This window comes from Triticum urartu, chromosome 2A (assembly GCF_056163025.1).
Source record: "Triticum urartu cultivar PI428250 chromosome 2A, HENAU_Tu73, whole genome shotgun sequence".
NCBI classification, from domain to species: Eukaryota; Viridiplantae; Streptophyta; class Magnoliopsida; order Poales; family Poaceae; genus Triticum; species Triticum urartu.
Window position 1 is genome coordinate 681538385 of NC_141874.1, and position 13375 is coordinate 681551759.

The 13375-nt window shown below is 52.1% G+C and overlaps 1 protein-coding gene across 1 annotated transcript; it reads left to right on the forward strand.

Annotated features, from left to right (window-relative positions):
* Positions 1-11005: 11005 nt before the first annotated feature.
* Positions 11006-12009, forward strand: LOC147986695 (E3 ubiquitin-protein ligase SINA-like 2). Its single transcript, XM_087542115.1, has 3 exons — positions 11006-11140; positions 11242-11856; positions 11965-12009. The coding sequence occupies exons 1-3, from the start codon at positions 11006-11008 to the stop codon at positions 12007-12009; spliced, it is 795 nt and encodes a 264-aa protein (XP_087398241.1).
* Positions 12010-13375: the final 1366 nt, after the last annotated feature.

Here is a 13375-nt window from a genome sequence, read left to right on the forward strand (position 1 = left end):
GGGCAGACACGGGCCTGAAGGGCCTGCCTCCTGAGGGGCTGAGCCTGACGACGTCTTCTTCTTCTTGGGGGTGGTCTTAGGAAGCCTCCTGCTTCCGCGATCTGGGTCTTCTAGCGACGCGGCCTAAAAGGCTCGCTCCAGGGAACACACTGCATTCTTCTCTTCACAGGGCACCGTGATGATGCCGCCACTTCCTGGCATCTTGAGGACGTTATAGCCGTGGTGAGTCACGGCCATGAACTTGGCCAGCGCTGGGTAACCGAGGATGGCGTTGTACGGCAGGCGGATGTGGGCGACGTCGAAGTCGATGAGCTCGGTGCGGTAGTTGCTGCGGGCCCCGAAGGTGACAGGGAGGCGGACCTGCCCGATCGGGACTGTGGAATCGTCGGTGACTCCAGAGAAAGGCTTGGTTGGCTGAAGCTGGTCATAGGGCACTTAGAGGTTGTTGAATGTTTCCACGGACAGGACGTTGAGCCCTGCCCCTCCGTCGATGAGGGTCCTAGTGACCAGCACGTTGCCGATGACTGGGGAGCAAAGCATCGGGAGGACCCCGGTCGTGGCCGCGCACTTGAGCTGGTCTACTGAGCTAAACGTGATGGCGCACGCCAACCACCTGAGGGGGCGCGTTGCTTCGAGCTTGGGGAGAACTGCATTCACTTCGCGGGCAAACTGCTTGAAGATACGTTGAGAGGCTGGGGCTTGAGCTCCGCCCAGGATGCAGGCGATTGCGCGCGGCTCTTGGAAGCCCCCAGCCCCCTCGTCTTAATGGCGGTATTCATTCCTCCTTGGCTGAGGCGACAGCGGAGGTAGGCCTGCATTGCCATGAGGGCGATCCTCACGAGGCTGATCCCTCCAGTCCCCCTCACGAGGCAGGTCCCGCCAGCGGTCCTCGCGAGGTTGGTCTCGCCACCCCTGGCACGGGCCGCGATCTTCACAGCGTCCTGGGTTTCTTCCTCCTCCTCGGCCGTAGCCCCGGTCAGCACGGTCAGGGCGATGGCCGATCCTTCCTTCTCGCATGGCACGGAGTTCTTGACATTCGTTGGTGTTGTGGGTGTGGAGGTCGTGGTACACACAGTACCGGCTGCCCCTGGAGGATTCGGGCAGATCCTTGCCCCGCTTGGTGTCTGGTTCTGCTGCGAGTACGGCAACCCCCTTGCGCTTCACGTCCTTGGCCTTGGGCTTCTTCTCTTCTGGGTCCGCGGCAGGCAGCTCGAGGAGGGAGAGACCTCCCTCCTCAGCCCTGGCGCACTTGGTCGCCAAGTTGAACAGCTCCAGGGAGGTGCACAGGTCTTCATGCATCGCCAGCTCCTCCTTCATCTTGACGTCGCGCACGCCATCGGAGAAGGCCGAGATGATGGCTTCCTCGGACACCTTGGGGATCTTGAGGCGCGCACTGTTGAAGCGCTGGATGTACTTTTGCAGGGTCTCCCTAGGTTGCTGCTTGATGTGGCGCATGTCGCTCACGGCGGGCGGCCGGTCGCGGGTACCTTGGAAGTTGGCGATGAAGCGAGTGCGCATCTGGTCCCAGGAGGAGATCATGCCCGGAGCCAGATTCAGGAGCCAGGTGCGAGCTCCTTCCTTCAGCGCCATGGGGAACCAGTTCGCCATGACCTTTTCATCCCCGCTGGCAGCCTTGATGCCCAGCTCATAGAGCTGTAGGAACTCTACGGGATCAGTTGTGCCGTCGTAGCAAGGAGGCAGGTCTGGCTTGAACTTGCCGGGCCACGCGACGCTGCGCGACTCGGTGGTGTAGGCGCGGCAGCCTGCGGTGGCTACGGGAGGCTTCGGTTGAGGGAGAGCTTGGCCTTCAGGGTCCCTACGCGCTTCAGCTAGGAGCAGAGCGGGGTCTTGGCATGCCGGAGCTGGAGCAGGGTCTCGGCGAGCCGGAGCTGGAAGCGCCCGGGCAGCCTCTTGCGGTCGAGGGACTTCTTGGTAGCTCCGTTCCTCCTGAGCTGGCGCCTGACGGAGCGGGTTCCGCCCAGGGGCCGCGCGCCTTGGGGCCATGGCGTCTTCTTGGAGAGGAGGCGGTTGGTACGCCCCCAGAGCTTCATTGCCCGCGCGGGGCGGGGTACGGCACAGCGGAGCGGACGGCGCAGGAGAGCCCCCTGCGGCGCGGACGAGCTCGGCGACGCGGTCGAGCCACTCCTCGTAGACGTCGTCGACGGGGCGGTAGCGCAGGAGTTCGTTTGCCGCGATGAACACAGCTCGAGCCTCCAAGGGTGCGCGGAGCGCGCAGGACGAAGAGCCGGCTGGGGTGAGCGATGGAGTAGCGGTGCGGCCGTCTTGCCGCACGGATGGATGCTGAGACGACGCTTTCTGCTCGCCCGCCGCCGGGCCGGTGGCCATGTTGATGGCGGGTGACGGGGAACGACGAGGACGTCCACCGACGGGCGCCGTTTGGGCGACGCGGGAAGCGATGGCGGCCCGGCGCTCGGCACGGGCCCGACGAGCGTCGGACATGGACGCGACGGTCGGAGGAGAATGGGGCGGTGGAAGACGAATTCCGGTGCACCCCTACCTGGCGCGCCAAATGTCAGATTTCAGGTTCCGGCAGACCCTTAAGGTTCGAACTCTGGGGTGCGCATGGAGATTACGCCTTCTACCTCACCGTCTCGCAAAGATCTAGACTACTGAAAGAACTGCACAAGAGACACAAGGTTTATACTGGTTCGGGCCACCGTTGTGGTGTAATACCCTACTCCAGTGTGCGGTGGGTGGATTGCCTCTTGGGGCTGATGATGATGAACAATACAAGGAAGAGCAGCCTCGGGAGGGTCTGCTCTGGGCTGGGGCGATGAATTGCAAGGAGGAGTTCAGTCACCCTTCTCTCTCTGATTTCGATCCGATGTCTCTTCCAGATGCCTCTACCCTAGGGGTGGCTAGTCCTATTTATAGGCAAAGGCCCTGGGCCTCTTCCCAAATATTGAGCGGGAAGGGCGCCAACAATTGGCCAATTCGAAGGGGAACATCTAGTACACTTATCCTGACTAAAGTTGGTCTTCGCCTGCCAAAGGCTCTGTGGTGACGCCGTGCTGGGCTCCATGGTGACCTCCGTCTCGTAGTCCTCCTGGTCTTGGTCTCATTGCACCGAAATGGCAACCTTTGCCTGATGCCTCGGTACTCCGCGGCTGCGCTTGCCCCCTTTGCACCAAAGAGTAAAGAAGGACGCTGCGCGCGCTGGCGCCCGCCTGGCGCCCTGAGTCGTCATGGCTTGCGTCATGGGCACCTCGCGAGGTACCCTGCCTTGATCTCTCCACCTCCTCGCGAGCCAGCCTGATGAGGCTGCGCCCGAGGATGCGCCGTGTCGTCCGCCCCGCGAGGCTTGGCCCCTCGCGAGGGTCTTGAGTCTTGCGTTGATGAAGATGGGCCATGCTGGGCCTTCTTTGAGCCACGCCGCAGGCCGCAGGCAGGCAAGTCTGGGGACCCCCGTTCCCAGAACGCCAACAACCGTGGCGTTGCCATGTGTTCTAGGTGGCCTAGACATGTCTAGTGGGTTGGGCACTCCCCAGGTAGGTGCTAGGAAGAAAATTACAACATAAGATTCTCACGAGGAGACCGATCGGTGCTCAAACATGAATTAGCAGCCAAGTGTTTGATTAGCGGTACAGGAAATGTACATGGCTAATGGGCGTGAGTTTTGGCTGAGGGTGATCAGTTACTAAGAAGACCGTCTTCACAAATTTTCAGCTCAAAAGGAGGAGCCTAGGTGGTACTTGCTTTGCAAACTACCACACTGGACATAAATGCGTATGTTGAAGCTCGGCTCAAAATAATGAATAGATTGAGCTGGCATTTGGTGGAGGATGTTTATTTGGGCATAGGAAAGCACTGTAGAAAATGGATACTATTTGGACATGCCAAAGTGATACTTCCTTCACAAAGTGTTGTTCTGAACAGAATAGGAAAATGAATTATTTTTGAATTATTTTTGAACTAGGCAAGGAAGGTTTTTACATATTTGACGAAGATATGACCCAAAGAATTTATGAGATTTTTTGGGGAATTTTGGGAATGACAGAAATATAGGTTGTGAAGGGCAAAAACTGCCACATGGACATGACACATAGGCAAAACTGATGAGGTGGCGCCTAGTCATAGCAACCCACCACAATTTACAAGGCTATGACCATCTATATTGGTCGTTAACAACTAGAAATAAGGTAGCGGACTAGCGCTGTTTGCTTTATGACCTTTTCGTGTGAGGAAATTACGACCTTTCTGACCAAAATGGTCGCAATGGTTTAGGGTTGGGAGCCCCCCGAACAGCTTTTGACCAATTGGTCTGAAATGGTCATAAATTTATGACCAATTCTTCGAGGGTCACTGACAGAAGGTCATAAGTTGACATATTTCTTGTAGTGTTCTATCCTTTTTTCAACCAATAATAGATATGTTCCTTATCCAGTTTGTACTGCGTTTTCCCATTATTTCCCTTTTCAACCAAGAGACCAGTTGGGTATCCGGTCTCTACTACTTTCACCACATTATTTCTTCTTTGAATCAAGTCCTAGATTCATGCTACAACTTTCCCCCTTTCTTCGTTGTTTGAACAAAGCCCTAGATTCGAATGCATGAAGTAGCTTTACCTCTAATAATACTAAAAATTTAGGTGGCTTTGGAAGAGCTGATGGGAGTAGAAAAAGATGCATATGCAGACACATGGGGAGCTGGGGCAGTAGAGCAAGGCCGCTTTCGAAGAACTTATACCTGAGGGTCGCCGGGATGTCGGCAACGGCAGGTCGGATCTACGGACAATACGGCTGGGAGGAAGAAGGGTCGGAGGACCTCCCGAGCTGGCGCTATGTCGGAGAGAATGACACGGGCAGAGGATCGGGCCCCTCCGACAGCTGTGGGTTTCCTCCCTCGGCAGCGATGACCGCGTGAACGATGCACCTTTTAGTCCTCTACACACACCAGCCGAAGGGATCCGGCCGGACTTGTGACCAGCGGTGAGCAGAGAGAAAATGTCGCTACCGTTGTCTTGTTTATATCTGGAGAGGATGAGAGAATGAAGAGAGCAACCCTAGTAAAGCAAGCGCTCAGGCCCCTGTGTTCATATATAGTGGAGTGATTATCTTTTTTCTCTCCAAAACAAGTGTTTCAATTTGTGTACGTGGCATTAAAGAAAAGAAACTCTCTATTTAAGGTGACTATTGTACGACTCCTACTTACTACTAGTAGTACTACAGTATTGTTCACTTGTGCTCCCGCCCCTCCATTCATTGAATAACCCCACGGGTGAATAAACATACAGTAAGTACTGTATTTATATAGAACGAACAAGCTCGAACTATTTTTGCGTAGTTAAAAGTTGAGGGCGGGGCTTTTCTCGGGTAGTACATGCGGCAGTTTTCGGGTAGGCGGTTTGACAGAGAGGCGAGGAGGGCGAGCGAGTGGGGCTGTGTGATTTGACGGCGCGTTACTGCTAGAAAGACTTGTGATATGACCACTCACTATAATCATGAATTACTGGCACTCCGACTGGGGTGATGCCCCCCTTCTGTTCCGCGCTCTAATCTGGTGCATGACACGTCGACCCGGATGCTGGCTCTACCACATGTCGGAGTAGTAAGAAGGAGCAAAGAATGATGCGGTATATACTAGTACTATACTACTCCCTCCGTTCCTAAATATAAGTCTTTGGAGAGATTTCACTATGGACAACATATGGAGAAAAATGAGTGAATCTACACATAAAATGCATCTATATACATCCGTATGTGGTCCACAGTGAAATATCTATGAAGACTTATATTTAGGAACGGAGGGAGTACTACTCAGGTTGGAGGAGTGCGAACCACGGCAGCCCAGTGAACCAGCAGTGCGAACCACAGTAGCCCAGTGAACCAGCAGTAGAAAACAATGTGGTGATATGGCCATAAAAAACAATGTGCTACAGTCCACACTGTAGCATGTACAGTAACACTCCTCTTTGTTTGGATCCCTGAATTAGAGCTAGTTTGGGTTGAAATAGCCTCAAATTATCGAAACAAGAGGGGTTAGTTTGAGCTAGTTTGCTCTAACCCAGCTAAAAAAACTAGCCCAGTGGAGAGGTTCTAATTGGGTTAGTTATCCTCGGGCCCACTAAAAGAGAACTAAAAAAATCTCCCCTGCCCGCACTAGATCGCTCCCCCCCTCTCGCACGACTCCTCTCTGTTCCCCATAGGGACGCTCGCCCTTTCTCTCCTCCGGCCGCCCTCTCCTTCCGGCCTCCGCCGCCCTACTCCGGCCGCCCTCTCCCTCCGGCCTTCGAAGGTCGCCCCGCTCCCCCTTCACCAGTCGTTTTTCTCCCTCTGTCGTGTGCGGCGGCGGCGCATCTACCAGGGAGGTCGCGAGAGGGGTGAGTTTGTTCGTTCCTTCTCTGTCTCACGGCCATATCATTGATCTTGCTTGCTCTAGCGCTAATTTTGATTTGGAAAAGTAGATCCTGATCAAACTTGGTATAGATTTGTGGTGCACACAGGGAATTGTTTGATGCTGCTTGAGGAGGTAATAAATCTTTCTAGAGGCCCAAAGATTCAGGTCACCTTTCTAGGTATTTCAATTTCAAGCTTGCATTATTTCTAGAGGCCCAAAGATTCAGTTCACCTTTCTAGGTATTTCAATTTCAGGCCTGCATTATTATAGAGGCCCAAAGATTCAGTTCACCTTTCTAGGTATTTCACTTTCAGGCTTGCATTATTTCTAGAGGCCCAAAGATTCAGTTCACCTTTCTAGGTATTTCAGTTTCAGGCTTGCATTATTTCTAGAGGCCCAAAGATTCAGTTCACCTTTCTAAGTATTTTAGTTACAGGCTTGCATTATTTCTAGAGGCCCAAAGATTAAGTTCCCAGTCGGCAGCAAGCGGCCCTGCTACCCATGCCGGTGTCGACCTCAACTCGCAAGGGCCGGCGTCAGAGGGGTTCCCGGGGCTTGGGCTCTACAGAGACTTCCTCCAGAGTGACAATGGCGAGCTCCTCCCTCGGTGCGTGAGGGGCTCCGGGCTCCCTCCCTATCGTGAATGTCTTCTGTGATGAGTTAGCTCATTATTTGTTTCATGAAGTGTTTTTTTATTTTGTGAAGCTTGATTGACGACTTGTATGTTTAAGTGGGATATCTCATTTGTATGGACAAAGTAAAAAATTATCATGTTTTGCATGCTTGATTTGTATAGATGGTTCATTTATGTCAACTATGAGCGGGAGGAGGCCACAGAAGAGCTGGCCACACCAAGAGGGTGCTTGGATCCAAGGGACTTATTTTAGTCTGACTAAAAATAATCTCTTTAAGAGGCTAAAGTTCCAAGCACCCCTGACTAAAGAGGGGCTAAAACTAGTCTTGAGACTAAAAAATTTTAGTCAGGGGTACCCTTACTAAAATGTGGATTAGTCCTCTCTCTCCTCATTTAAATCCTCTCCTTTAACACAGGCGAGTTCTGGATTTGAGGGTTTGGAGGATAATAAAGGCTCATTAACTTGATTTTAGTATCTTTAGTATTTGGATCCAAGCATGGGTGAGGCTAGCAAGTTTTAGTCCCACTACTTTTAGTCATGGAACTAAAATGTATCCAAGCACCCTCCAAATCCGGCAGGAAATAGGGTCCAAAGTAGTCAAATGATTGAGATAGAGCATTTATTGTCAATCTAACCCTGCCATCCATACACCTCTTTGGTTTAGAGTTAGTTCATGGTTAGAATCTAACTCTAACCTCTAACTGAGTTAGAGTTCTCATCGTCTCGGTTCATCGCCATCATTCTTTTCCCATTCCTGTGTTTTCATTATCCTGCGAATCAAAGAGGCCCTTTTTTGCGGGAAAAATCAAAGATGCCCTTAGACTGGTTTCGGTCCGGTCATTTTTTATAAATGTGTTATGTCCAAAATCTAATGAGCGTGCTTCGGTTTCCACGAAAATAATCCGGTTTCATGTAGTAATTCATTCATTTATTTATTCTTCTACGGGGGGTTTGCATGTAATTCATGAGGTCTGAGATCTAAAGTACCCCGGCATATGCTCCGAGTCGTGCATGCACTACGACCCAGATGCTCTATGTCCCACATGTCGGTGAATGGGAGCACGTGGAAATAGCCTAGGAGTGCATATAGGAGGATAAATGCGTGAAATAATATGTACTATGAAGCGTAGCTGCTGTTCGAAAAGGAGACCTAAAGTGATGACAGCTATAGGTCGCACGCACCCAACTAGTGGTACTAGACATACGACTAATTTTTCCCTCAAAAAAAAGAGGCACGAGTGCTCAGTACTCCTATTCTATAAACACGAGTCCCATCTGACAACAGCGTCCGTTCTACAACTAGCTCTCCTCCCTCGTTTCTCTCTTCTAATTCTAAACTCGGCCGACGCCCAGTGGGCGGGGTGGGTTTGCTCAACTGCGGCCCCACCTCACAGTGAAAACGTTACGACTGGAATAAAAATGCCATATACTCCCCCGTTCATAAATATATGCCTTTTTAGATACTATTTCAAATGGAACAGAGCATACAGATGTATGTAGACATAGTTTAGAGTGTAGATTCACTCATTTTGCTCCGTATGTAGTAGTCACTTGCTGGAATCTTTAGAAAGACTTATATTTGGGAACGGAGGGAGTACTATACTAATTAAACATTAAGGCCATGAGGCGATGCAGTGCTGGTTACATGAGGCAAGAAGAAGAGATGCATCCATCGACGACGTCCACCTCCTCGACTCAGGGCACCGGCCCACCGAACGGCGCCTAAGTAGCAGTGAATTCCGTGGCCAGGTCGACGTGCTTCTCAACAACGGCGTCCAAAGATTCCAGCCACTGGAAGAAGGCCAACGTCTTTCTGTCCTCGCTTGCCTTGTAGTGGCCTATGTAGACGATTTCCTCGTAGACGTGGATGTGCAGGTCGACGGTTTCTTGCATGGGGAGGCGCTGCGCGGCGAGCGCGGCCTCGAGGTGCACATTCTTTGTCGTGACCTCCGGCACCTGCAGGGCCACCAGGGCTTGAAAGAGTTCGTCACCATGGAGCCTGGGCGCGCGGGCTAGAGCAGTACGGCAAGGTCGTCCGCGCGCTTCTTAACGGCGGTGAATTTGCGAATGGAGTTGACCATCATGTCGTCCATGCGAGAGGCGAAGCCGGCGTCGGCGAGGGCTACGATGCCTGCGGTCGCCAGCACCGTCTGGAAACGCTGCGCGGTGCGGGGCCGCAGGCCGGTGCCTTGGATGATTTGGCACAGCCGACTGCCGCTCGCGTCCATCGCCTCCATAGGTGCTTGTGGCTTCTGGCCACATGGTCTTGGATTGGAGTGAGCAGTGTTGCGCAGAGACTTGGGAGTAGATGGATTGGAGTGGTGGGGCGCCTTTATTATATGAGAGTCCAAACTCTGTTGCATTCACATCATGCTGGCTCTATTATGCTTCTCCAATTAATTCCCTATGCATGTAATTGAGGATGCATCATTGACCGTTCAACGTCTCGGGAACCGCTACCCTCTCCCTCCTTGGCATTCAAGCACCTATGGACCCGTCGACGACGAGGTGCCTATGGTGACTTCGTAAATTTCTATATGATAGTGCCGTGGGTGTGTGCGTTCATAGGGGTGAGTGTATGCGCGTGTATATGAGCGCTTGCGTCTGTACTGTGTAAAAAAACGTAAATGCGTGTCAAAAATAGACTAGTCAGTATACTCAATATTGTGCACCTCGGAGAGGAAAATGATAGAACTAGTACGTATTTATTTACGGTGTAGATTCACTTGCTCCATATGTACTCCGTCTCGGTGTAGTCTAGTCACTTGTTGAAATCTCTAGAAGGGCAAATACTCCTTTATGGTTTACAAGGCTATACTAGCAAGTAGTTGTGCGTACTAGCACAATAGTGGGCTCACATAGCAATTTTGTCTCATGCAAGAGCCTGGCTATATGCGTGCTCCAATGTTCGCGATTGCAACGTTCGGTTTGTGCTTGGCTCTTCGCCTCTTCGAGAAGACGAATAATGATGTTACTACTACTGCTTCTACAGTGTCGAATCAACTGTTGCATGTCCATCCACCGCGAGCGGGACGGATAGCTTGTTGTAGAAGTAATACTAAGCAAAAGCCTGTCCTCGTATGCCAGCAACCGCGCGCATGGGTGAGGGAGAAGGCGTGTAGTAAAATCAAGCTTCTCCTCGTTGTACGAGTTGATGCGACACATCATAGCACTGGCCCCACATGCTTGCCTCTAAACTTGGCTGAAAGACCCGCAGTGTACAATATATTTGCTGCAACCTCTAACATTTACCCACCATAAATTAAAATATATGTGGCTGTATGCATCATTCTGATGCAGAGGCCGGGGAGTCCCCCCTTTTCGAGAAAAAAACAAATTAAAAAATATATTCCTGTCTTGACCAGATGAGCGTGCAAACTACAATCACCAGGGAGTCAGGTAGGGCCAGAAGACTATTTTAAATTTTTTAAAAACTTTGAGACGGCCACATAGCATGGAGCCGACCCCAACGATTTTAAGCTTACAGGCACAGTACACGCTATCCTAGACTACTCTACACATGAAACTGCCACACGAGCGTCCGGGCTGCGCTTGGCTCTTCGCCTCTTCGGGAAGTCGTACAATGATGGAGTACTAGTACTGCACTGGAGGAGTACTGCAGTACGCTTCTGGCCATCTGACACCGATTGAACTACTGCATGTCCACCGCATGCGGGAGGGAGAGCGTGTAGCGGAAGCTTCTCCTAGTCTTGCCAGCCACCACGCTCATGGGCGAGGGAGGGACGCTCCTGCCTTTGCGTGTATGACAGGTGGGCCCGACAGGTGTGTGGCCAACCTGTTATACAGCCCAAGGCAGATGCAGTTAAGTCCGTGAGGGAGAGGATAATCAAACTTCTCGTTGATGTACGAGTTGACGCGACACATCAAAGCACTGCACTTGATATATTTCAATAATTTGCGTTTACCGATGCATTAATTACAACGCATGCATGCATGCCGTGACTCTCCTTTTGATACTTGCTTTGTACTAATACCCCAGCCCAAGTCGAGAGATGGTTGTGCACGAGGAGGGCGAGATCATGCAGACCGAACAGGACCCGACGATGGAGATCTCTAAGGTCTTGATGGACCTCACCGGGCTCCACTGCCCCTTGTGCCTCCGCCCCTTGACGCCTCCAGTGTATGAGGTTCGAATACACCTCGTCCGTTCGGCTGATTGAGCAAGGTGTAGGTTTCTTGATTGACGTGATGTTTGATTGATTTCTGCAGTGCAAGGGAGGGCACCTAGCCTGCGCGGACTGCCGCGTCGAGCGCCCCAGGAACCAGCGGCGGTGGCATCGACGTGCAGAACACGGCGGTGGACTCCGTCCTTTCATCGGTGAGGGTGGAGTGCCCGCACGAAGGCTGTGGGCTCTACGTCACTTACCACAAGCTCGCCGATCACCAGAGCGTGTGTCCGCTCGCGCTCTCCAAATGCCCCGTGCCCGTCTGCGGCTACGAAGGCCCGCCACCGGTGCTGTACCACCACATCAGCACTGCGCATCCCAGGCCCGTGCACAGGATCCAGTACGGCAAGGTGCTCCAGCTGCAAGTGCCACTATCGGAGCCACGGCTCTTGCTGTTCGCGGAGGAGGACCGCCGCATGTTTTTCTTGGTCGGCGCCATGCTCGACATCGGCGCGCATATCGTCGTGTTGGTCGTCTGCATCAGAGCGGGGGCGTCCCCACTACCGCACTACGTGGCCAAGCTGTGGGCGAACGGCCCACCAGGGGAGGCCAAAGGCACGACCGACGCCGTCGAGGTGGAAATGGTGGTGACAAGCAGCAATGATCCTGGCGACATTGACGTGCAGGAGCTGACCTTCTTGACAGTTCTGCCCAAGCTGCTGGCCGGGGCTAAGCTTGTGTCCCTCCACATTCAGATTGACAAGCTCACGTCCTAAATGTTTCTACAGTCCCTTCTGTTTATCTTAGTAATATGCTAATATAGGTATTACCTTGGTCTACTTTAGCTTAAGAAATGGTGGGTTTTGGTGGCGATGCAGCAATTACTTTGACATCAGATCAGTAATTTCCAACAGTCGAACGGATATTTTGTGTCTGTTGGATATAAAGTTCCTTTGGCTAAGAAGTACTCAAAAAATTATGTTTATCAATGCATTAATTGCAATGCATGCATGCATAAAGTACATGCATTGGTCAATTTTCTCTTAATACTTGCATGCAATGATTTAATGCACCTTGGAATCTGAACATGTGTTGGGGAACAACCAAATTGAGCCATATAAAATGGAAAAACTAAAATTTTGAGATAAGCCCTATAAAACCGGAAAGGAGGGAGTAGAAAAAGAAGTACTCCATCCGGGAATAGTGCCGCACTTCGAAACTAGAACCGTCAATAAATTTTGAGCTTGCGTCTCGTCACATTCCAAATTACTCCATGCTATATTGAATTGCAAACCTGTTCACACCGATCACAACCTAAACGGTTTCCCACTGAGGAGCGTACTAGTACTCAGTTATAAATACTAGTATGCCAAGATGACTGCCCATTCCTCCTCAACTCCTCATCCACAAAAACAAACAAGTCATTCAGCATCCTTCCCTTGCGTCTGCCATGGCCAGCGTGAGTTCTGGGTCGAGAGATTGCCACCAATGAGAGGCGAGCATGGAAGCGGAAGCACGAGAGATGTCCCGCCTCGCTGCGAGAGTAGCCGACATGTCTCGCCGCGCGGAAGTAGCAGCATAGAGGTCCCGCCGTGCCCCTGAAGCAGCACAGAGGTCCCGCCGCATCGTCGATGCAGCAGACTAGTCCGGCCACGCCGCGGAAGCAGTAGAGATGTCCCGCCCTGCCACAAATGCAGCAGAGATGTCCCACCGCGCCACGGTGGCCTGGGAAAATTTCTCGCGGGCAGGCGACGACTGTTACAGGCGCATGCATGCGATCGTCCATAGCCAGATGGGTCAGTTCTCCAGCTGTGCGAGGTTGCAGGAGGACATCAAAGCCTCGTTTGAACAGGTTATCAGTGTACTAAGGGAGGGCAATGAGAGGCTCCGGGCCGAGCGCGACCTGCTGAGGGAGAAGATCGTCCGAAGTGCAGACCAGCAGGAGGAGACCAGTGCCTTGTTGAAGAGGACTGGCGTCATCATCAAGAAACTTATGGACGAGAATGACATGCTCCGCAACGAGCGCCAAAGGCTGGTGGAGGAATCCGTGGATGTTCCCAAGCAGCGTATTGAGGACACGAACGAGCTCATCGCCGCACGCCGCGGAGACTAGTTCCCGCGGCCTGCAGCAATGCATCAAGAAAGTAGAGATCAGTCAGCCAGATCCTTGTCTTCCTTCTTATTTTGCCCTTGTGTATTTCGGGCGTAGCCGCATGTGGCTTTTTTAATTATCTTTCTAATTATGTAAGACAATTA

Bases quoted from the DNA above. Each gene is read 5' to 3' on its own strand.
- LOC147986695 (XM_087542115.1), top strand. From the start codon at position 11,006: ATGGTTGTGCACGAGGAGGGCGAGATCATGCAGACCGAACAGGACCCG. The intron at 11,141-11,241 runs GTTCGAATACAC...GAGGGCACCTAG, and splicing joins TGACGCCTCCAGTGTATGAG to CCTGCGCGGACTGCCGCGTC. The intron at 11,857-11,964 runs GTGTCCCTCCAC...GGTCTACTTTAG, and splicing joins TGCTGGCCGGGGCTAAGCTT to CTTAAGAAATGGTGGGTTTT.